At 39.0% G+C, this 23,025-nt stretch overlaps 1 protein-coding gene across 1 annotated transcript in view; it reads right to left on the bottom strand.

Moving 5' to 3' along the window:
• Window positions 1–2,041: 2,041 nt before the first annotated feature.
• Window positions 2,042–23,025, bottom strand: part of LOC109044798 (uncharacterized) — a 34,922-nt gene continuing 13,938 nt past the window's right edge. The window contains exons 2-4 of the mRNA XM_072300641.1: window positions 11,043–11,756; window positions 4,035–4,086; window positions 2,042–2,820 (exon numbers count right to left, since the gene is read on the bottom strand). Of these exons, the coding sequence (XP_072156742.1) occupies window positions 2,260–2,820; window positions 4,035–4,086; window positions 11,043–11,756 (1,327 nt within the window). The 3' untranslated portion in view covers window positions 2,042–2,259. The remainder of the gene's footprint in view (window positions 2,821–4,034; window positions 4,087–11,042; window positions 11,757–23,025) is intronic.

Genomic DNA, 23,025 nt, shown 5'->3' with positions numbered 1-23,025 from the left:
AATTAAATGGTGGCGGAAATTTTTAAACGTCGCATGGCGCTTGTGACACTTTGGCCGCAAGGTGACGAGGTTTTAAAATATACAAAGAGCTAATTTGGCATTAAATTTAAAATCATTTGACTCCGTCACGCGGGCAACTTAACGTCGCGTATGCTGTTTGTGTGAACGCGGCTTCAAGCTACTGCTCCGCTCTTCCAGATCTGGCGGAATTATGACGCTCACAATTTTCGTTTTACGGAGGCGCAAGGTGAATTATGGTCTCTTAATTTTATTTAAATGGCGTCTTGCCTTAAGCCTCTAGTCAGTGTATTTGTTTTTCGAAGCAGATTGGTGGCGTCTGTGGTTATTATATCACGGGCTGTCTCGTGTTAGAAAAGACTCGGTCATCTAAATTGCCTCCTTTTAAACAACCTCTTGCTTGATCAACAAACGGTAGACGTATCAAATTTCACGCACGTCTTGGCCTACTAATTGCAGTTGGGAGAAAAAAATTTTTACCTAGCGTGCCCATTATTTCTGGCTTGATGAGGATTGTCAGCTTCTCCCACTGCAAAGGACTGACGTGCAATTCAATTTGGCATGTTCTTGTTTTCAATGACAATTGAACAGATTCAATCATTATCAACTTAACTGTTAGACCTTGTTTAATGTTTACGTATATTTTCAATGAAAAATCCCGCAACATTCAGACCTGAAATTCGGTGAGTGTCACCTGAATGATTTTTGAAAATTCGCAGAAAAAGCCAAGGGGGTACCTCTAGTTATCTGCTTGAAACAAAAAATAAGAAAAAAACTCGGGTAACCTGAAGTACAGTCTAGACGATTACGTTATATCGACGGTGAAACTACCAAACCACGTATCTCGTTTGCGGTGTTTAAAAATCTACGCTCACATTTTATTTTTTTGAAGTAGACCAAATCAATATCATTCCTTGAAATTTTCACAGAATTTTCTCCGCACGAGGAGGAAAAATCGCAGAAATTTTCAAAACTGGACGTTAAGTAGTTTTTCATTTAAAAAATAAAGTATGACAGGAAGTCTGCGGCGTCGCAAACCGAGATACGTGGTTTGGTAGTTTCACCGTCGATATGCGTCTAATTACACATAAAAAAAAAGAAAGGGGGAATCAAAAGAAAATGATCTGATGAACTAATTCTTGCCGTCTATACTTGTTACAGAGTAATCTGGAAGTGTTGATTTTCGAAACTTGGAATGCTACATACGGTTTTGCATGGAAAAAACTTACCAAGGCTTTATTCAAATGTACTTAAAACTTCCGAGCGAATCTGTGCTTTAGGACAAGGATTATTTTCATTGGAATGAGGAGGGTGGCAATGGTGGCATTAAAACTCCTACAAATGCACGTAGAATAAGTAAAAACAGATAATTTGTTTTGACTTATGAATGGAATTACAAACGCAAATTTTACCGCAATGCGTTTGATTTCCAGTGCTTCATCACGTAAATTTTTTCATTTTCAATCTCTGCAAATTTATTAAGTGTCTCTTGGACTTACAGAAAGTTACGAACAAGGCGAGTTTTTGTAAAAGTGAGTTTAGTTTTAAATTACGGTGCGGCATACAGCTTCAGTATAGTATCTCAGTGCAGCATTTGAAAAGCTATGACTCCAGGAATTTGGTATTCTATTCATCAACAGTTATTGCATCGAGGGAAGTTTGATACATTTAACCAATTTTCCAGCTGAGTTCAGCGCCAACCAAGAAATGTGATTGTTATAACCATTTTTCTGAGAGAAGTTACCCTCCAATTTCCAAACCCAAAATATAGTTGACTCTGACATGTGTTTTAGACAAATAAAGGAGAGTGCTTAATTGTATCTTTCTGACCGTTTATGATAAACCAAAAAAAACAAAAACAAAAAAAAATGGATTGCACTAAGCCTTGAGAACAGAATTGAAAATAATTACTGTTCTCAATTTCTGAAATCTGTGGCTAGATTTGCTGCAACGGAGTCTAACTTTTTCTCTTTCTTTAATTATTCAACCCTTATATTCATCATGTAAGAAAGAACACAAGAAATAAGTTCATATTTACGTTGTTTATTCCAGTCTTGAGCATATTTTTGTACAAATTACACAAATATTTACAATATATGAACTTACATGACAGATTATGGCTTCTCGATGTTATCAGCAATCAATTCAACTAATTAAATTCCTGTGATTTAATCAATCAATTGATCTGCGCAATCGTCGGTAACTTGAAGATGAGGTATCAGAAGGCGGCGTCCTTCCCGCTCAACCGTAGTAAGGGTATCCAGCATGGCCGTAAGCGGCGCCGTGGTAGGCGGCGTAGGGGTAGGCACCGTATCCGTAACCGGCGTAACCGGCGTATCCGCGGTAGCCACCGTAGTAGGGGCGGGCGGCGTAGGAGGCAACAGGGGCGGCGTAAGAGGCGACTGGGGCGGCGTAAGAAGCGACAGGGTGGGCAACGGCGACTGGTGCCCTAACGGCTGCTACGGCAGGTGCGGGTGCTACGGCTACGGGGGCGGGGGCGGGACCGGCGGCGTGCTTGGAGACAACAGCGTTGAAACCGTTGACGCCATCGGCGGTGTAGTCGACCTTTCTGATGGAGCCGTCAGCTTCGACGAGGCTGTAGGAGCCTTGGACGACATCACCGTCTCTGGTCTCGTGCTGGGATTTGGAGTCACCGGTGAGGGGGTCGCTGACGGAGTAGCCGAACTGGTAGGCGGGGTGGGCGTCGGGGTAGGCGGGGGCAGCGGCGTAGGCGGCGGGTGCGTAGGCGGCGGGGGCTAATCCGGCGGAGGCGACGGCGACTAAGGCCAAGAGGACGGTGCACTGGAAAAGAATTAGGGGGCGGATTAGTGGGGGATTAAAGCTAACTAAAGATACCCTTAGGTAAATGATAGCACCAATAATCGTAGAGAAAACTTTCCCAATAATATATCTGTTTGTTAGTTTTTAAAAACTTTTGAGCATTTTATCAGACTGGTAAAATATACATTGGAACTTTTAAATCATTGGTAAACAAAGGCTAAAATGTCAATCAAAAGAAACACTAAACAATTATGACGTTTCAAGCCGTCGCAGGCTCGTTTTAGCTCAAAAACCCCCAAAAGGAGGGATCAAGATTGAAAAGCAACGCAATTTTAGTTCTTATCACGCAACAAGCAGCAAAATTGGATCAGATTGTCTGAATTTTTTTTTATAAATTTTTTCATTTTTTTCGCTCAAAAAACGGCTCAAAAACGTCGTGAATTGTTTGTGTGGTCTGTCTTAAAAATACCATTGTTTATGCATGTATTTTATTTTTACTGTATCGTGGAGGAAAATATGAACTTTGCTTGGTTACTTTTGCCAAAAATCAAATTTCATATTTCTCGCAAAATGGAAATTAACAGGACTACCATATTGAAAATTTTCAGAAGAAGAGTGTGTGATTCCTGAGTATTTATATATGTGCCTTCCCTATTATTCGGGTCAAATTGTTTGGAGCACTCTAGCAATTCAACTTTGTGCACTTACAACAGTCTCTGGGATATCTCTTGTGAGTTATTCAGAAATATTTGCGCCTCAACAAACTATATATATTCATTACGCATAAAACAGCGAGGTGCTACATTTAAGAGAAAAATAGGTTCTCTACACTGAACTGAAAAAGATCCCCTGGACATCTCATAAAAATGTTGTAATATTAAAGATGGTTAAGATGCTTAAAAATGTAGAGAGAATTTTTGACAAATTGTGTGGGGGGACCTCTTAACAGAGCAACTGATTTTTCGGGATCTATAACAGAAACTAAAAGCTTTACTTTTATCAAATGCCACTCAATAATTTTGTGTAGGGATTAATATAATCAAGCTCCGATAGAAAAAAAAAACTTGCTGTTTCATAAATCTCAGTATATATAATTCTTTATCGACGAAAATTTTCGATATAGGGTACTCTCGATTATAATTTGTGCTAAATTTCTACAAAGGAGGCTTCAATTGGAAAAAGCCGTGATGTAAAAAGAGATCAGACTTTGAGGTTAGGAAACTGGCAGGTCTTACCTTGATGAAAGCCATGTCTGTGTGCTGTGAGTAGCTGCTGGATGTATCCTTACTGAAACAAGTCACAGAAAACGATTGTGATTTTTCACCGAAACTTCAGCGCTTATATAGTGGATGGATGAGCAATTTTTTTTTTCTCTCTCTCTGAGGTAATGACGAAGAGCTGCTGGTATTTCGTGGAAACAATTTGAACTACATAAAGTGGCCGTGAATGATTAAATGAATAATCAATGGTAGACCGGAATAGAGAGAGAAAAAAAGGGAAAAGGCTTCATCTTTCCTCTTTTTCTCAAATTTTTAAATCAAGGCTACCCGGGGAGTAGGACGACTTGAACTTAGGAATTCAATGCATCTCATAATCGCGCATCAAGTTGCGGTATGAATCTTAGATAATCATCCTCGTTGACAGATTAGGTGACAGTGGAATAAGGAAAAGTTATGCTATGCGCGGGTGCAAAAAATAAGAAAAAAACCGATTTAAACGCTGGAAGATACATCTAAAGGCAATTAAAATATTAACCTCTCGTAAAAACAAGTTCAAACACACTTCCAGTATGAGATCATGAGCAATATCTGGTATCTCAGAAAATTGTGAACAATAATTGTTTGATAATCTGCAGGATTTTTGAGGGTATATAATTGTTTTAATTGCTTGCGTGCGTCGATTACGGAGAGGGCATTTAATCATTTTTCAAAGAGCAACACTGAAGTTGATCCACAATTTCCCTTGCAAAAAACATGAACAGAAGTAGTTGCTTTTGTATTCGATTCGTGACTGTCATTCAGACGTGCACTTTTAAAATCTTATTTTTACACATAATATTATATAGAAATAATAAATGTTAATATTTAAATGAAGAAGTAAAAAGCAAACCTGCAGTACTTGCATTGTTAATAGAAGTTTATTTTCTCGTGTGCATTTCGGGCAATCCCACAATCCGTAAGAATTTATTTTTCATAAAAACACAATAACAATTACCCTAAAAACGTGTCACAGTGGATTATACGTGGGAACAATAACTACAGGGGAGATCAGTGAAAAATTTATTCAGCATAAGTCAAGAATATGATGCTTGATGCGTCAATATTTCTCTAGCTTAACTTTTCTTTTAGGGAAAATCCAAAATATTTTGAGTAATATTAACACGAAAACTTCTGTTAATTCCATACAAAAAATACAGCGATCAAACTTTCCTCTGTAAATTCAAGAAATAAGATATTTACTTTAAAATTGATATCGGAGGTATTCACACTCCTAAATCTGAGACTTGTGAAATTTTTTATAAATTTAAATGTTACTTACCTAAATGCAGTTGTCAGCTTTTCGTCGGGATTCAGGATAGAAGCAACCTCACTACTTCAGCTCCGTCTTGGACTGATATCAAATAGTAAAATTTATATAATCTGAAGTCGTTTAGTTCCCATTAATTAAAAACATAGATTCGTGTCAGAAAAATTCGGCTCCCCTCTCCAGCTTCTTTTCTAGCTTTTAAAAATCCAATATACAAACCGGTACCACTCACTACCTGTTTCTTTCGAGGAAAACTAGTGAGTAATGAGTAAAATAAGAAATTGAATAGTCATTTCTGAGTTTTACGGACAGCCCAAATGTATCGTTAATAGCACATTTATACAATATTTTATTCCCTTCAGAAGAGGAATATATTAATATAGTAGTATAGGTATACACTGGAAAAAAAAAAACACATTGGATCTAGAGTCCAGACTTTTGAAAACATTGACAAGAAAAGATACTGTTGATTCAATCAGATTTAAGCTTAAATCAAAAGGAAATCCGCTCAAATTAAGAGGCTGGGTTCTTGATTTAGGCTTAAATCCGATTGAATTTCTTGTCGATGTTTTTAAGAGTCTGGACTGTAGATCCAATGTGTTTTTTTTCCAGTGTAGTATAGGATAAAGTGTTGATATACATTTTCCAAGGCAGTTCTAAAATAGTATACAAAGGATTTTAACCTCAGTATACTCAAAAGGGTCAACAGCATCTATGTGCAATGAAGTTTGAAGAGAATAACTAAACTTAAAAAGTTGAAATACATATTGCGTCCTAACAAATATGTTGGTGGTGTAAGTATGTGAAGTTGACTTCGACATTTTGGAGCTAACTTTTTTGGTAAAAGTATTAGATTATCTCTGTCAAACTCTCATGATGGACTCTGTTAAACGAGCCAATTAAATAATATTCACATCCAGAACATTTAGACTAGACTTACTAACGGAGGGCACGAGTTCTTCTCAGTACGTATTATTTCATGATAAAGAAGCCTGAGCAAAAACATATCCAAGTGAGTTTTTTCGTAGGAAAAATTGCATGACTACCCCGTTGAGCATCTTAAAATCCTTCCAGAAAGCCCTAATTTCCGCGGTCCATGTCACGCTATTTTTTTCTTTCCTTTTTTTCTTTTTATTTTTTTTTAACACGAAGCTTTTTTTTCTTAGTCACCGGCAATTATATTTTTCCACAGCAGGCTTTTAGAAAATCTAAGCTAAATAAACGAAAATGTTTAAAAAATTCTTATCAATACCTCGTGTAATTTAATTTTTTTCAACCGATTGTTTTCTCTTCATTGAGCAAAACAAATTAAACAAACGATACACAAACAAATGCTTTTAAACGATTAAAATCAATCGTAAGAAGGAGATGTTTCATTCGTTTGCGAGATTTTTTGTCTGTACCAGGGCCAGATTTACCTCCTTGCTGCCCATGGGCCGCCTGTATTTTTCCGCCCCCTTCTCATTAGTTTTGAAACATCAATAAAAACCATCAAGTGAACGTGCCAGCGGGGGAGGGGTGCATAAGACGCGTTGACTCGTGTTGAACACATTGTTTGGGAAAGCCCTGTCAACACTACTAGTAAAAGGTCACGGAACTTTGCGCGCAAGTCAAGTTTCGTAAACCTATCTCTAATGGACAAGGCCTTCCATTCATAAGAGATGAACGAAAACATTATGAAGGAACAAACATAAATGTGGTTTAATGATTTTAACTTCCGCCGCCGCGCCGCGCAGACCGCACGAAGCAATGCGTGAAGTATTCCGACAGTTTTGTAGGCGCTATAAGTTTCATGCCGACGACCGCTGCTGAGCGCACTGTGTTTGACGCAATGCGTGAAGTATTCACGCAGTCTTGTAGGCGCTATGCGCTTCACGCTGACCGCACTGTGTTTGGCGCAATGCGTGAAGTATTCACGCAGTCTTGTAGGCGCTATCCGTTTCACACTGACCGCAGTGACCGCACTAAGTTTGATGCAATGCGTGAAATATTCGTGCAGTCTTGTAGGAATGAAGGCGCTAATATGTGTTACATGCCGACCGCTGCGCCGAGGGCTTTTCCTTTTCATCTCAAGTCCTCGTCATCATTCCTCTCTCAGTCGCGCCGTTCCTGGCCAAAGTGCGTGTTTGGTCTCTCTCTTAAGTTGATTAATTAAAGGTGCTGTCTCTTGTATCACCAAAAGACGACAAAATTAGAAATTAATATACTCTCAGGATATGAGAAATTTTGTTTGTAATTTTTTTTTCTGAATCCGATTTTTTTTATACCTATATACATTTAAAAAAATTGCAAAATTTTCCGCCTCCTAGATTTGCCACCATGGGCCGCGGCCCATGTGACCACCCCCTTAATTCGACCCTGGTCTGTACATATAGCAATGTGCCAATCCTCTTGCGCTGTACTCTTTCGAATGCGTTGCACGCTTCCAAAGTACAAGGTGACGGAACATTTTAACTATACTGAAAAAGAAACTTCGGGCATGGAAGCTGTACTTACGGGCTATATAGACATACCGTCCGCCCGTCCGCGTTCCGGGCTCGGAGGCCGAAACTTCCGGGCGAAGCACCCGGAGCAATCGAAGCTCCATGCTGTACCCGGCACTTTGGGCCTTTGAGCCCGGAACGGACGGTATGTCTATATAGCACGTAACTTTCTTTCAGTGGATAGGCTTTTCCTCTTAATTTTCTCTTTCTTTGCCCAGTTTATGATTAAATTAGGCACCTCCTGAACAGTTTTGCCATCAGTACACTCTTTAGGCGGGCACTCTCTGCGACACCTATCTGTAGGCATATATAGGGTCCCAATCTAGAACCCGATCAAAGTGTAATAGGTAAAGTAATGAAAATGAAGGGGAAACCCTAAAATCCGGTAAAAGAAAAATGTTCTGAATAATCGTTTGATTTACGGATCCGTGTGTCTGGTCGGAGAATAAGACAAACTGGTTGAAAATATAAGTGATTATAATATGTAATTAAAATATTTGAATCATCGTTAAGTATCCATAAAGCGTTTCATTCGTTTTTCGCATTCTACTCAAGTCTGTTAAACCGTGTCGGTATGATAATCCTCTGTCCTCCTCCCCTCTTCCACTATGTTATATATCTTTACTTGTTTCGAAAAACGGTCAAAATTGTGCACTTATGCTCCGTCATTCATCAATCATTCGTATTTTCTGCTACAATGTAATATTCGTAGCTTTGCAAGGCTTTTTCCAGTTAGTAATTAAAAATCAGTGACAAAAATAGAAGAGTATTATTTTGTGTTCTCTTTAAAAAATGTTTAATTTGATCATTTGAGGTACTTTCCGTGCGTTAATATGGTCAGTTCTCTTTTGTTCAGTATTTCTATTGGCCCGGCAAATAAATGATAGTAAGTCTGGTGAACCTGTGCAGGAATACAAGGGGAAAAATGAATACATTAATTTTGATGCGTCCATAGTTTATTTTATAAAATCTACTTGAGTCGGAGGATTGCCCTCCTGCTTTTTTTTTTTTTTTTTTTTTTTTTTTTTTAAAAAAAGAGCAACACGGCAGCACTGATGAAACGAGTAATTAGTACCATTCAAGTAATTTCGATGAGGAAAGTTTGGAATATCGTACAATGAAGTGATGGAGACTTTTTTATTGAACTTTTGTCATCACGAGAGAATGTGGAGGAAAAAAATTGTTTCAGTCAAGGGATTTTTTTTTTTTGTTTCGTTGTAGCTCTTTGGTATTTGGTGTTGATTGTTTGTGCGGAGAGTACATCGAATCACCTTTGAAATAAATTCAGGTAAAAGATGATTTATATTGAAGAGTGATGACTAAGTGAATTTCTTTTTTTATTATTCTGATTAAAGATGATATTAAGTGGGAAAAACATGAAAAATTCGGCTTTTCGGGTACAAACAATAAGTGTTTTGTTAAATTTATGCATTACTACTTTTAGTCTTGTCTGGAAAACTAGAATGCTTGTTTCTCAGGCAAGACACTTTTTTAATGCGGTACGAACGATCGAGTTTAATACTCGTCAGGACCTTGCGAGTCATTATGTCAATCAGTGGCGTGGCCTGAATTGCGATTTATCGATTGTTATGCCATTTAAACCTACAGTGAAGCTGTTCGCTGCGAACACCCTGTTTATCGATCCTTTTCCATAGGTTTGAATGGCATAACAATTGATATATCGCAATTCATGCCACGCCACTATGATGTCAATGAACTCTTTAAACACTAATAGATCATTCAAAGGGTATGTTAACCCGTAAGGAGGAAACAGATATATGTTGAGGAATTAAACAAGTATTTATTTTTAAACAAAGAGGATCACCACAAAAATTAATAGCATGGCAGTGATTTCATGATTTTGCTGACAACAAGCGCCGCGCCGCTTTCGTTTCTTATTCTGATTCAATTCTGGATTAGAAAATAGTAGCCTTGCAACGAAAGTTAGAAATCATTAATTGATCGATTGTATCGAATTGGACATTTTGCAATAGGGAACCACTATCTGTCTCATCTCCGAAAAAACGTATGTGGCCTTAGTGCCTAATGCAGATACATGCTTTTGTGGGTGAACCAGAAATGATAGTACTTCATTACAAAATGGTCTAATGGGCCACTAGACACGGCGTGAGTCAAAACACTGCGGAACATGTTTTCTCTTCAAGATTTTACGAGGGCAACGAATTACACTAAGAGCAGTCTTGGAATAAGCTCCTTAGTAAAATCTGTGGGTGTTTAAATTAACATGGGTTAAATGGCAAAAATGCGAAAAACGTCATTTGTGAAGCATTACAACTACTTGCTAATATCTCGTTGAGGAGTTAGCTTCCGAACTCTCGGTTGTGTGAATCGTTTCCTGCCTAAGATTCTGGAGAAGAAAATGATGTTTTCTTCTTGGTCAGACCTTAGTCGTAAATCAGTTTTCACTCATTCCTCTTAAAGAAAGTTGACTGAAAACGCTTTGGTAAGCGGGATCACCAACGCCATATTTTCAACAAAAAATTATTTGGAAATTCATATCAATTATTACCTCCCCCCCCCCCCGGTAAACAAGATAAGCATGAAATAAGATCTTCATTTTTCCATTAAACTGCGCCAGGACAGGTTTTTTTTTTTTTTTTTTACTCTCAAAGCGATATTGATCAAACCAACAAATGCCAATAAATTGCCTCGATGGGAGAGCAGCATTAAAATCGAGAATGAGATAGTCTAAAGGGAACGGCTGCAAGTTCAGTACACTGAAAAAAAATTCTCGGCGTTTTTACCAAGGTCCGTTGGTACCTTTACCATCTCACTTTTTTACCAATTATTGGTAATTTTACCAATACAGACTGGTAAGCTTACCTAAAAACTGGTATTTTTACTGTTTTTTCAGGTAAGAATACCACTTTTATTGGTAATCAATTCCCAGTAACTTTGCAATTTTATCTCGGTAATTTTACCACAGTCGATAAAAAATATTGGCGTTTTTACCGGGGATCAGTAAAACTACCGAGAAAGTCGATAATTTTACCGGGATTTTTCGGTAAAATTACCAATTCCATAAATGGTAATTTTACCAAGAAAAAACTGGGATCAAATAGAACCCTGAATTCTTGGTAATTTTACCCTTTTCTTGGTAAATACACCGAGATTTTTTTTCAGTGTAGGCTTAATAGACGTACGGAGCAAAGTGGACAGGGTCGTGGAGGAGCGCACCAAATGGAGTCGGCTGATGGACATGCGGATAGGCACTAAAGTAGATCGGCGGTGGAAAAGCAACACGAGTTGTAGCCTTCAAGTTCGGGACCGAACGAGTAGGCCTCCCTCGGTCGGAGATGTTGAACAGAGGGCTCAGCAGCAACTTGGATAGGTGTATTTTGAATCGCTCGGTATTCGGGTTGAGCATGAGCAGGTCTCTGTTCATGTGCAGCTTCTTCATAGATCTGAGAGTCGTCGGTGCAAGGCAGCCATGGGCCGGTTGTTAGGGCAGATTCCGCAGCTCCTGGTTGTGTGGCAGCCTTTGGAACACGAACTTTATCAGGTACCACAGCTTCTGACGCTATGACAGGAGCGGCCGCTCGAACGAGAGGGATGGCGATCCGTGAGGGGGTCAAGGGTAGCTCGCGGGGGTGTTTGGAGACGGCGGCGTTGAAGCCGTTGGTGTCGTGCCAGTCGACCATCCTGACGGACCCGTCAGCCTCGACGACGCTGTAGGAGCCCTGCACCATGTCACCGTCGCGGACCTCCGAGAGAGCTTTGGCGTCGCTGGTGACGCCATCGGTGACGGCGTATTCGAAATTGTAAGTGGGGTAGGCGTCAGGGATGGCCGGGAGGGCGGGGGCTGCGGTGAGGGTGGCAGCAGCGGCCGGGGTCTCAGCGGGGGTTGCCGTTGAGATGCTGATGACGCCAAAAGTGATGATGAGCTGAAACAAAAAGTGCAATCGGCGGTGAAAGTGGGGTGAAAGCCTGCTAGTCGGACGTAATAAAAGTAAAAGGAACTGTAAGACATGGACTCTACCATGTATTTATCGTAACGAATCTCAGGGTCCATAGGTCACAATGGGGATGGCTCCTTTTAATTTAAATATGTTTAGTTAAGCTCTTCAGAGGTTGAATTCTTACATGGGGTACGATTTTGGATCATGAGGCCACATCTTTTTTGAAGCGTGTAGAATCGAAAGGGCAGTCTTTTTTCCAAATTTCAGAGAGCCGCGCAATGCTTTTTTGTTCAAGGTGCATGATAAATCTCGTTGATCCAAAGTATAGACTACAGCTTAGACCGGTGTGATTACAGATAAACATTTCAAAAGTAAATGCTAGTAGTACTGAGGAAATTCTTTAGAAAAAAAAATGAATGTGTGCCTTTTTGACTCTAACTCTTTTTACCATTTATAAATCCCATGAGGACTAATATTTTTAAATCCTAAGAATTTGATGAAGTAATTCTGGACATGTTTTTTTTTCGATGACGCAGTTAATGTGGAAGAGGTAAATTATATGAATGAGTAAGCTTGTTTTTTAAAAGTTTAAGTTCAATTTTTGTCTGAAAATGTTTCCCCCTATACCCCCTAGAATTCAATTTTTACTGTTTTTCGTTCTATTTATTTGGATGTGGCTTGAAAAGTTATATTTATCAATGCAATCTCAGTTTTGTTGTAACGTCATGTTGTGTCCTTTTAATTCTATATGTTTCAGTAAAAGTAACATATTTTATGCTCTCTCCTTAAAGTTTTACGTAGACAACGATTATTGCAGCTGGTAGTTCAGAGATTACTTCTAAGTGCCATGCTAGAATGATCATGGCTACAGTAAAAAGATGCGTATCACCAACTGTGACGTTGCAAACCTCTGCTATTTTTTTTACTTTAAAAAAAAAAAAAATTAATCGACTGTTTTTCTTACGGATATCTTATTTAGTCAGCAAGGTACGAGGTGATCACGCTAATGACGTCATTGCCAAAGAGGAAAATATTGGCCGGTCAACTCTTTTGCTCTGCTCTTAGTTTGCTCCAAAGCGATCGAGTTATTATCTCATCTGTCATAAACAAGTTCGGGTAGAACAGATTTGCACGAATAAAGCTTTGTCACACAATTTAATTTTGTGTCATAATCTCGTTCAATGAAAAAACGGTGCCGGTTCTTCATCATTACGTAACTGAAACTGAAATTATTAACTAACAATTGCATAGTTTTTGAACAAACTGAGATCAAAAATTGAAATTTTATCAGTGCTCCTAGATAGAAGAAAACTAGTTTATTTCTGGGACGCGCAAAAGAGTGCAAATGGATCTCAAGATAATCCATTTTCCAAAACCCAAACCCTGTGACAAATCCTAAAAAGAAGTAGAAAAAATGGAAACGGATGGCGGGAAAATGCACCTTCAAAACTATAAGAAAGGCAAAATGTTTGTCAATGCCGTTGTACATATCGTCTATAACTGATTCAACTTCGAACGAAACATTTTATCCCACTTGCAGAACTTAAAATAACCCTATAAAATCCTTTCTTTTAAACAGCTCCTGTACAAGGTCACATTATCCAACTTGAATGAAAAACTTATAAAACATTTTTAAAATAAATGAAGAAAATAAATGAATAAAGAAATACATAAATTAAAAATGAAAAATAAACTTCGAACGCATAACACATGGCAGGCATTAATTTTTAAAAACTTACCTCCGCAAAGGCCATTGTCAACTTGGTTTTTGCGAAAGCCTCAACACTAGTAATTCTGAAACGCTGAACTTGGAATAAGTTCCGATTCCTCACACACGTGATATTTATAGTAAAAATGTATTTGTAAAATGCGGTTGCGTGCAACTAAGCGATAAAACAGCAATGAAAATTCAGCGTGAAAAATTCAGCTTAAGCGCGGCGAAGGATAAGGAGTTTGGATTTCTGCTTTTAAAATAGGAAAATAGAATCAGACGGATAGTAACTAGAAGAATCCTAACGCTAAAAATAATCTACTGGTCAAAGCTGATGACCTTTTAAGGACAGAATGATTCTAATTAGAGCGCCTTAAGTTCAAAGACTGTGGACCGTTAATTTACAGTGTGTTATATTTGTTGGCTTGGGACCAACAATTGTCACACCTAGTGGTTCCCTATTCGAATAACTGTTGGGCATTGGTGCAAAATGTAAAGACCAAGAAACCAATATTTTGTATCCATATCAAATCATATACCCTCATATCAAATAACAAGAAAGTAGCAATACTTTGGCTTACAGTAACGTACCGAACACACGGTGCAATGACATTGCAATGCAATGTTACGTTCATCCACACCGGATGAACAAGACCACCAAAAAATACTGAAAATTGTCAAATGCCAAATGTCAGCTTCGGCCAATTATCTATCGTATTTTTATAGAACTTAGTCATTTAATTTAATTTAATTTAATTTAATTTACAAAAAAAAACCACTCATATTTCACCGAGGACACCGGTTTCGATTCGGACATGTCGTCACCTTCCAGCCAAAGTATCACAAGCGCCATGTGACGTTTCAAAATTTCCGCCGCCATTTTATCATTTGGCAGAGAAATTGTTCAACACAGCTGTCCAAAAATTCCTTTGCAGTTGTTTTTTGTGCTGCCGATAAAATTCAGTGAAATTTTCGAACAGATTCAATCAACAATTTCTCTGCAAAAAATTAAATGGCGGCGGAAATTTTGAAACGTCGCATGACGCTTGTGATACTTTGGCCGGAAGGCGACGATGTCATTTCTAGAAATACCTCGTTTTAATGGTGTAAAGCTACACCGGATAACCGCGAAGCACGGCTAATCGTTGCTTTACCATAATTAAAACTATCCAATCCAAGTAAATGCCAATATCTTGCAATGCTTAAAATAGAGGAACAGAACAGGATCGTATGGAGCACTAAATCTGTGGTCAAACCAACGCTTCGCCATAGGCCACGGTGTCATAATAAACCAAGGGTAAACACCCCCACAGCTCACCATCAATCCAGGTTACCGTAATCGTAGATTCAATCGCAAATCGAAGGGAACGGATACTTTACGATCAGGCTCCCGCAACTTGTTCTTGGGGTGAGCGCCAGCTCAGGGAGAATCACAAAGCCCGCTAAGCGCAATTAAAATGAAGCTGTAACCATGTTTAATGGAGTGGTAAATGACGCAAAATTAAGTGAAAAGTGGAGGATGCATCTTCGTTCGGAAACGTCAAATGGCCCGGGCTGTGCAGCTGTAAAACTGTAAATTAAGCCGCGTAGGTAATACGACCAGATCGGTCGAACTGATTCATTATCGGCCTGAATGGGGCTCTATCTACGCCCGCATCTAAAACCTGGCCGTCGTTAATTCAGAATCGTCTGATTCAATTGAGGGGTGTTTAGAAAGGCATCGGCCACTCGGAATGTATCGTCTATTATGCTTAGTATAGCTTTGTAATTCAGCAGAAAGCCAAAACTATGATAGAAGGGGTACGAGTTGACCAAAAATAAGGGCAAATATATATGCAAAATGGCAAAGCTGACTTTCTAGGTAGAGTTAATTTTACAGTAAAGATTTGTTTGTAAAAAAAAAAAAAAAAAAAAAAAAAAAAAAAAAAATGTTTTCACTCAAAAAAAACTTCAGTTTTGACTTTAGCTGTATTTCAGCTCTGGGAGCTTACCATGCATGAAAAAAATGAAATTGCTGATTTAACAATTTTGTAGTTGAAAAAAGTGTCCAGCATGTTTCAATGTAGATTTTACGATAAAAAAATGCTAATTTATCACCCCGTTAAATTAGCTTTCCACCATTGTGGAATGTACTTGAAACATGTCGGACATATTTCTATAACAATTTAATGGTTAAATCAGCCATCCCTTTTTTCCGTGTGGTACAACGATCCGAAATCTTCAGTAACTATAAAAAGTACAAACAATTTTGATCGGACTTATACGGTTAACGTCATTTACTATGCATGACCATGAGAGGGTAAGCGTTTTTAAACTTTTTAAATCGTCAGCATTCCTTCAATTAAAGGTTCGATTTGAAGATATCGTTCATCTAATATTCCTCGCTGGATGATGCGAATCTCTTGTTACTTTTTGAAGACCGTAAAATAAATTTTCCAGCGCTGGATTTAAATATGCTACTCATTTCTCTCATATGTAATAAATTTTATTGTTGCGCCAATTCGAAGAATGACTCTACTCTCGGCTGGGTTTTTTAAGCCACGCTGCAGAGGCACAAGCCGTCGTACTTCGAATTTTCTTTTAATGTGAAATTTTCTGGAAGAAATAACAGCGGAATATAACAAAGAACAAGATAGAGACTTGAAAAAATTTTGGAGCAATTTTCCACCTCTGAGAAATCCTCGATAAGTCTCGAAGCGATTTTACTTGATCCTCTTGATTCACAGGGAATGGAAGCATAAATGTCAAATCATAATTTAAAATAAACGAGTTTCTACACCTCGAGCGTTTGCTTGCATGCACAGAAGAATGTACTAATACCTCTATCTATCAGACGTTATGTGGTTTGGTGTTGTCTGTGCTTTTAAAATTCTAACGAGTCGCTGGTGTTAGAAAACAGGAAGAATAAAACTTGACAAATGTCATCGACTCCACTTTGCTCGAAAAATGTCAAGGCTTTGACCAGGCTGAGTTCACTCAGGCTATCACTGTATGAGTTCAATGCTATAGTTCTCGATGTTGCAGCGGTTCATCACGGCTTATGATTATGACAGTCTCCTCGCGCTACGTACCCTTTTCTTTTTAGTTGTATTTCATCCGTGCTGAATTGATTTTCTCTAATAAAGTTTACAGAAATATTTTTTGCACTCACGAAAGTAGTTTCAAAAAAAGTTCTATCCGTTCATCAGAGAATTACACGGGTTTACTATTATTTTACTATTTTTTTGTCAGCATTAACACCTTATCCCCTAGGTAATTTCAGAAGTTCTATCCTCTTAAGACACAACTGTATAATCTTAGAAATCAATGAAACGACATGCTGCTATCATATGTATTAAGTATATTGGAATTGTGGCTTGTGAATCACTTTCGGTAAACTTTAAGCACACTTCTAAAAATATTTTATCATTTTTTGTTTTTGAAATACTCGAAAAATATTACCTACAAGCTCATTCATAAGAAGTAAAAATAATCTCCCAAATTTGTCATTTTGGTCATATTCCATTATGATGAAGATAATCGTGCTGATAAAAGACAGACAGTGATAAAATATTAAAATTTGAATTTTGAAAAGACTACCTAATTAGCATTTGTGGGGAGGGTGTGAAGGATTGGGTCCTAAAAATTGTGTATAGTGACTTTATAATCCTTATTGATTCAAACCGTTTAATTTTTTAATTCCTACACTGGAAAGAAGAATCGCCAATTTGCCGCCAAGAAGTAGGTATTTAATCTTAAATCAAGAATTTTGCTGGTTAATATAAGCTACTTTTTTGCTTAACCCAGGCATTATTTTTCTTAAATCAAGAAAAAGTCAGCGTAAAGGAAGATAAATAAAATTCTTGGCGGCAAATTCAAGAATTATCATGCTTAATCCAAGCTACTTTTTTTTCAGTGTAGTTTGCAGCCACTAATTGTTGATTTTGACTTCTCCATCGTCATCATTATGATCTTTTTATTTTCTTTTTCTTCTCCTGCTCGCTTCTTTTTCTTCTTCTTCTTCGATCTTAAAATATGTCCAACGAAATTCACTGAAACCTCCCCGCCGCCCCTCCAAAAATCAACAGTCAAATTCTAAGCAGAATAAGTGTGTTTGAAACTTCAAAACCCCGCAACTAGTATCCAACTAATCTAATAATTAGCTAATTTAATATATAAAAATTGCGGCGTCAAAACTGGGTCAGTAATGAATGATGGGTGGGATCCGACTGGCCGTGACCAAGAACCGGTCAGCCTTTGCATCTGGTGCAGACTCTTCGCTCTACATCATTCCGAAGCCCGAATTCCTCTCTCGCCTCTCTCGCGCCACTTTTTAATCCAATTTTAATCAAATATCCGAGGCCGAGGCGGTCGCTTCCCGGTCCAACCCGCGTCCGCGCGAAAACTCCACCGAAATTAAAATTCATTCCGACCGCGATGTAATTGGCACGCACCCTTAGGAGCAACAGGAATAATCAAAATTAGCATAGCTCTCCCTGGACTGGTGCGGCGCGGCGCACGGTGGATCGAGTCAGTAGGAGAGCTCGGACAGAATTCGGAAACTTTAAACGCTTAAAACTCCGTTTATACGAAACTTAGAGGTTCTAAAAGTGGCTCCATCGGTTTCCTCGTGAAAATTTCTCCTACAACCACCCCTTGAGATTTAAAATGTGACGAAATAAACATCAAAATTTGCTGTTTTTAGTCAAAGATTTCATGTCCGACGTCGCGGATTGACACAATACTCTTGTGCGACGCCGGCTTTTTAATGCCTTTCCGAGCCCGCGCCCGAAATGAAATACGACAACCCCTTCGTCCGTGTTCATAACACGAGTGCAATGTTTTATAACAGCGCCGGTGTTGTATTATCACGTCCGTGCATTATTTATTACCCCCGGGGGTAGTTTCACCCCTCGCTGACCACTTATCGGCCCATTCAGTTGACCACCGTCCACCTGTGACTCGGCTCTTCATCAAAATCCACCCAAAACAAAAAACTGCCGCGGTGACGAGAAAAAAATCAATTAGTGAGTTATTGTATTAACGCTCCCGTGTTCTTTCCCATGAGCTTCCAAGGAGCTCCTGACCTCGTGGATCTTCGGTGACACAGCATCTAGTCCGCTGGACCAAGCGGTCTTGACCAACGCGGTGGGTCGGTCTATTCAAAGGCCTTCGAGTGTGAATAAGCGAATTACAAGAGGGATCGATGAGGAGTTAAGATTGCTCCTGATGAAGATGCGAGTGTATTCACTCCGTGTCACTCTGTGCAGTTATGGATGAGGTGTTGAGGTGAACTTTGACTCCGCATCTCAGGAAAGAACCCTTGAGTGAGTCTCCTCTTCTGGAAACGGTTACGAATTGGAAATCAGTTAAAATCATCCGGTTGTGGACGTTACACAAATTTTGTCTGCGATCATTTTGATAACTTGTTTGGCTTCATTTTCTTACTCAGCTACGTGCAGTGTGTGCTTAACTTATTCGAGTTGAAAAGTTGACGAGAGTACGAGCTCAAGTTCTTATGTGGGTTACAACAGTTCTTCACTGGAAAAAAAAGGTGCTATGGCATGATGATGATTCTTGAATTTGCCGCCAAGAAATTTTTTATCTTGATTCAAGCCGTAATTGTCTTGATATAAGATTAATAATGCTTGAGTTCAGCAATAAAGCAGTTTATACTAAGGAGCAAAATTCTTGATTTAAGAGAAAATACTTCTTGGCAGCAAATAAAATTCTTTTTTTTCAGTGATTTGGGGATTTTTTGCGTTGTATTTTATTTGAAATTTTATTCATTTTTTGAAAATTTGATTATAATCAGGGCAGGATTTACCTACTTGCCGCCCATGGGCCGCCTGTATTTTGCCGCCCCCTCTCATTCGTTTTGAAACATCAATAAAAACCATCAAGTGAACGTGCCAGCGGGGGAAGGATGCAGAAGACGCGTGTACTCGTGTTGAACACATTTTTTGGAAAAGCCCTGTCAACACTACTAGCAAAAGTTCACGGAACTTTGCGCGAAAGTTAAGTTCCGTAAACCTATCTCTGTGTGGACAAGGCCTTTCATTCATAAGAAATGAACGAAAAAATTATGAAAGAACAAACATAAATGTAGTTTAATGATTTTAACTTCCGCCGCCGCGCCGCGCCGACTGCACTGTGTTTGGAGCAATGCGTGAAATATTCCGACAGTCTTGTAGGCGCTAGGCGTTTCACGCTGACCGCAATGTCTTTGACGCAATGCGTGAAGTATTCATGGTTTCTTGTAGGCGTTATCCGTTTCACGCTGACTGCAGTGACCGCACTGTGTTTGATGCAATGCGTGAAGTATTCGTGCAGTCTTGTAGGCGCTAATATGTGTCACATGCCGACCGCCGCGCCGAGGGCTTCTCCTTTCCATCTCAAGTCCTCGTCATCATTTCTCTCTAAGTCGCGCCGTTCCAGGCAAAATTGCGTGTTTGGTTTCTCTCGTGTTTCGACTAATTAAAGGTGCTGTCTCTTGTATCACTGAAAGACGACAAAATTAGAAATTACCATACTCTCAGGAAATGAGAGATTTTGTTGCCTTTTCTCGGTTGTAATTTCTTTTCTGAAACCGATTTTACTCTCTCTTTTTTTTATACCTACGTTTAAAAAAATTGCAAAATTTGCCGCCCCCTAGATTTGCTGCCATGGGCCGCGGCCCATGTGGCCATCCCCTTAATCCGGCCCTGATTATAACTCATGAATACGCCTGAAAAACCTGTCGGCTTTTACAGGAATACTGACGACTTCATTTCACTTTTAAACATTTCCTAACGCGGATTTCATTTTTGACTAAAATACCGGTTGGCGCTCCTGTTGGAAGATTTAATATATTCTTCACTCGAATACATGAAAAAATCAGTAAATTTTTAACAGAAATTACGTCTTCATGTTCTTCTAAAAAGTTAAATTATTCGAGTAAAGCTATCTTCGAACTAACTTATACATTTAAAACAATGAAAAAAGCTGGTAACAAAGCTTCTTCTAACATGACCAAGACGTCTCGGCTAGAAATACCACAACCTTCTTCAATTGGTTACAAAAACAATACAACTGTAAAAACTCAGTATTCAGTTGTGTCTCTTTGAAACGAAAAAAATGTTGTTATGAATAGAGCTATATTCCTTCATTTTGAGACGACGATTCGACATTTATGATTTGGTAGTTTCGCCATCAATACGATGACTTATTAGCATCCTGAATATCCAAAATGCATTATATCTTCAAAGGATCGGTAACCCTTGAAAGTTTTGCTTAAAAACCAGTGCAATATTAGAAGCGCAAATCGAGAGGAACTCAAAATAAACGAGTACCCTACTCTCAGCGAAAGGCAATCAAGAATGAAGTGAAATAAAGTATGAAAAAATCGCTACAAAGCGCCGCAGTGAAGGGGGTTGAAATATAATGCGGTGCTTACGCGAGTTCGCGGTTTTGTAAACAGGAGTCTCGTCCCGCCATGCGCGCGGAGATGAGCATCCTTCGACGGAAAGCGTTTTATTTATATCGCTTTAAAATTTGTGATATGGGAACCGACCGAGAAATTAGGGTCGGGAACTGATTTAGCGGAAATAGCTGTTTGAAGAAATATAAAAAGTCAATAACAAGGAGCGCTTCCGGTAAAGGATTATGGGTTTGTCGATGGTCCCGCGAAAAAGTTTCATTTTTTCCGATCCATAAACTTTATAACAATGGCGGTGCTCCTCCGTGCATGTTTCCTCTCTTCGATTTTGTCGAAAACACCTCAATCTTCCCTTAGTTTTCTCGCCACTCGTTCGCATGACGTGCATGTTCATGCGAATGAAAATGTGCATGTGCATGTGCATGTACTGACAGGCATATGCTCGGGAAAGGGCTCCAATAATTGTCTCTTCCCTGCTTTGCTGAGAAGCTGTGGTGAACAAATAAAAGAATGTCTCAACTAAAAACATATTGAAATTGATGAATTAACACAGAGAACCACTTGGTGACACATTTTAAAGAACTGCACTCTTTCATTTTGTATCACAGAGATTTAATATTATTTAAATACGACATAACATTTAAAGTGTTAAAGTATTTTAAAGGAGAAAAAGACAGTAAGAATCGTGGCGCGAACTGTATGTAACAAGGCGGTAAACATTGCTAAGTACAGACTATTTTGCGGGGAAACAAGGCCAAAAAGTTCAAAAAAAATTGTAATTTCATTTTTTTAAAGTGAATTTTTAGGTCTAATTTAAATTTTTTAAATTTTTGGCGTCGCTTCCCCGCAAAATAGTGTAGACCTAGCACTATTTTAAACCTTGTATTTTAAATAAGGGTTGCATTGAGATTCTTTACACTCAATTTTTTGTGCAATTAATTCGGATGTTCATCAAATAGAGGAAGAATAAAAATGTTTTCCATATTAGATTTTGGTGAACCTATATCACGTTTCGAAGATCCTTTTTAACTGACCTCTATTCACTGCCTTCCTCCCTCCCACCCTCTTATTTCTCCTTTCCAATCCCCATTAATGTATCCCCATTTGTTACCGTAATCATAATGATAAAGTAAGAACAGGCGACACATTTTTTCTCATTTTGATAATGCTGCTCTCCTAATACACGCGGCCTGCCGCTAGCAAATTCAATTTTAATAAATTGGCCCGAAGGTGTGATGATCGTTTCGAATTTCCTCTTTCTGCCGTGAGCGGGATATCCCTGCAGGCCGGCGGCGGGGTGCAAGGGAGTGTGAATCAATGGCGTGACATGCTTACGATATATCGATTAATCCGCCTGGAACCAATGGAAAAGGATCGATAAACAGGGTATACCTCAACAATCGATTCTTGACCACAGTTTCAAATAGGAAAATATCGATAATCGACCCTTCACGCCTCGGCGCTGGTGTGGATCGAGGGGACAAATCAATTGCTGACAATGAAACGCGGAACATACTCCCCTCCGTGCATAATTCACACATTTATCTTTAGAACTCTCCCTTTACAACATAACCAATATTACTATTTTCATAAATAACTTCAGTCGTCATCATTACTTCCCGCCGTTCGGCTATTGCCGGGTCACGAGATCGGGCCGAAATATAGCGTAAAGCCCGCCTAAAAATCTATTATTTGTATAACAATATGACAACGTTGCTCCGGTTCTCAAACACCACTAGTCTAGTGCATCGGACCGCCCAAGTCTGATATTTGCATAGGGTTTTTGTCATCCCTTTCGTTTTCATCACCGTCGTCATTTTCGTGATAGGTGTCATTACTGCTGGCCAGCCCGAACACGCATACCTACCCCTTTTTAGGTAATCGCTGGAACCCCGCTGAGAGGAGAATATCCATTGCATCTGAGAAAATAGAGTGGACGTGTAGCTCGGCTTTGCACCATATATGAGCGCATTTATCACGTGATGTTGTAAGCGTAGTTTTGCGCGAAATTGAAGGTAGGCTATTGAAGTCGGAAGAAGGCTCACAAGTTTATCTTTTGACTTATGTGGGAACCTGCACGCAGATTTTATGTGTTGCGTTTAAGAGTTATGCTTTCAAAATTAAAGTTCAGACACATCGAGAGCCCCCTCATTTTGAATCGATGGAAACTGTGCGCACTTTCAATTGCGC

Source organism: Bemisia tabaci, chromosome 5, assembly GCF_918797505.1.
Source record: "Bemisia tabaci chromosome 5, PGI_BMITA_v3".
NCBI classification, from domain to species: domain Eukaryota; kingdom Metazoa; phylum Arthropoda; class Insecta; order Hemiptera; family Aleyrodidae; genus Bemisia; species Bemisia tabaci.
Note: the sequence above shows the minus strand (reverse complement) of the source record. Positions and strands in the feature narration are given on the sequence as shown.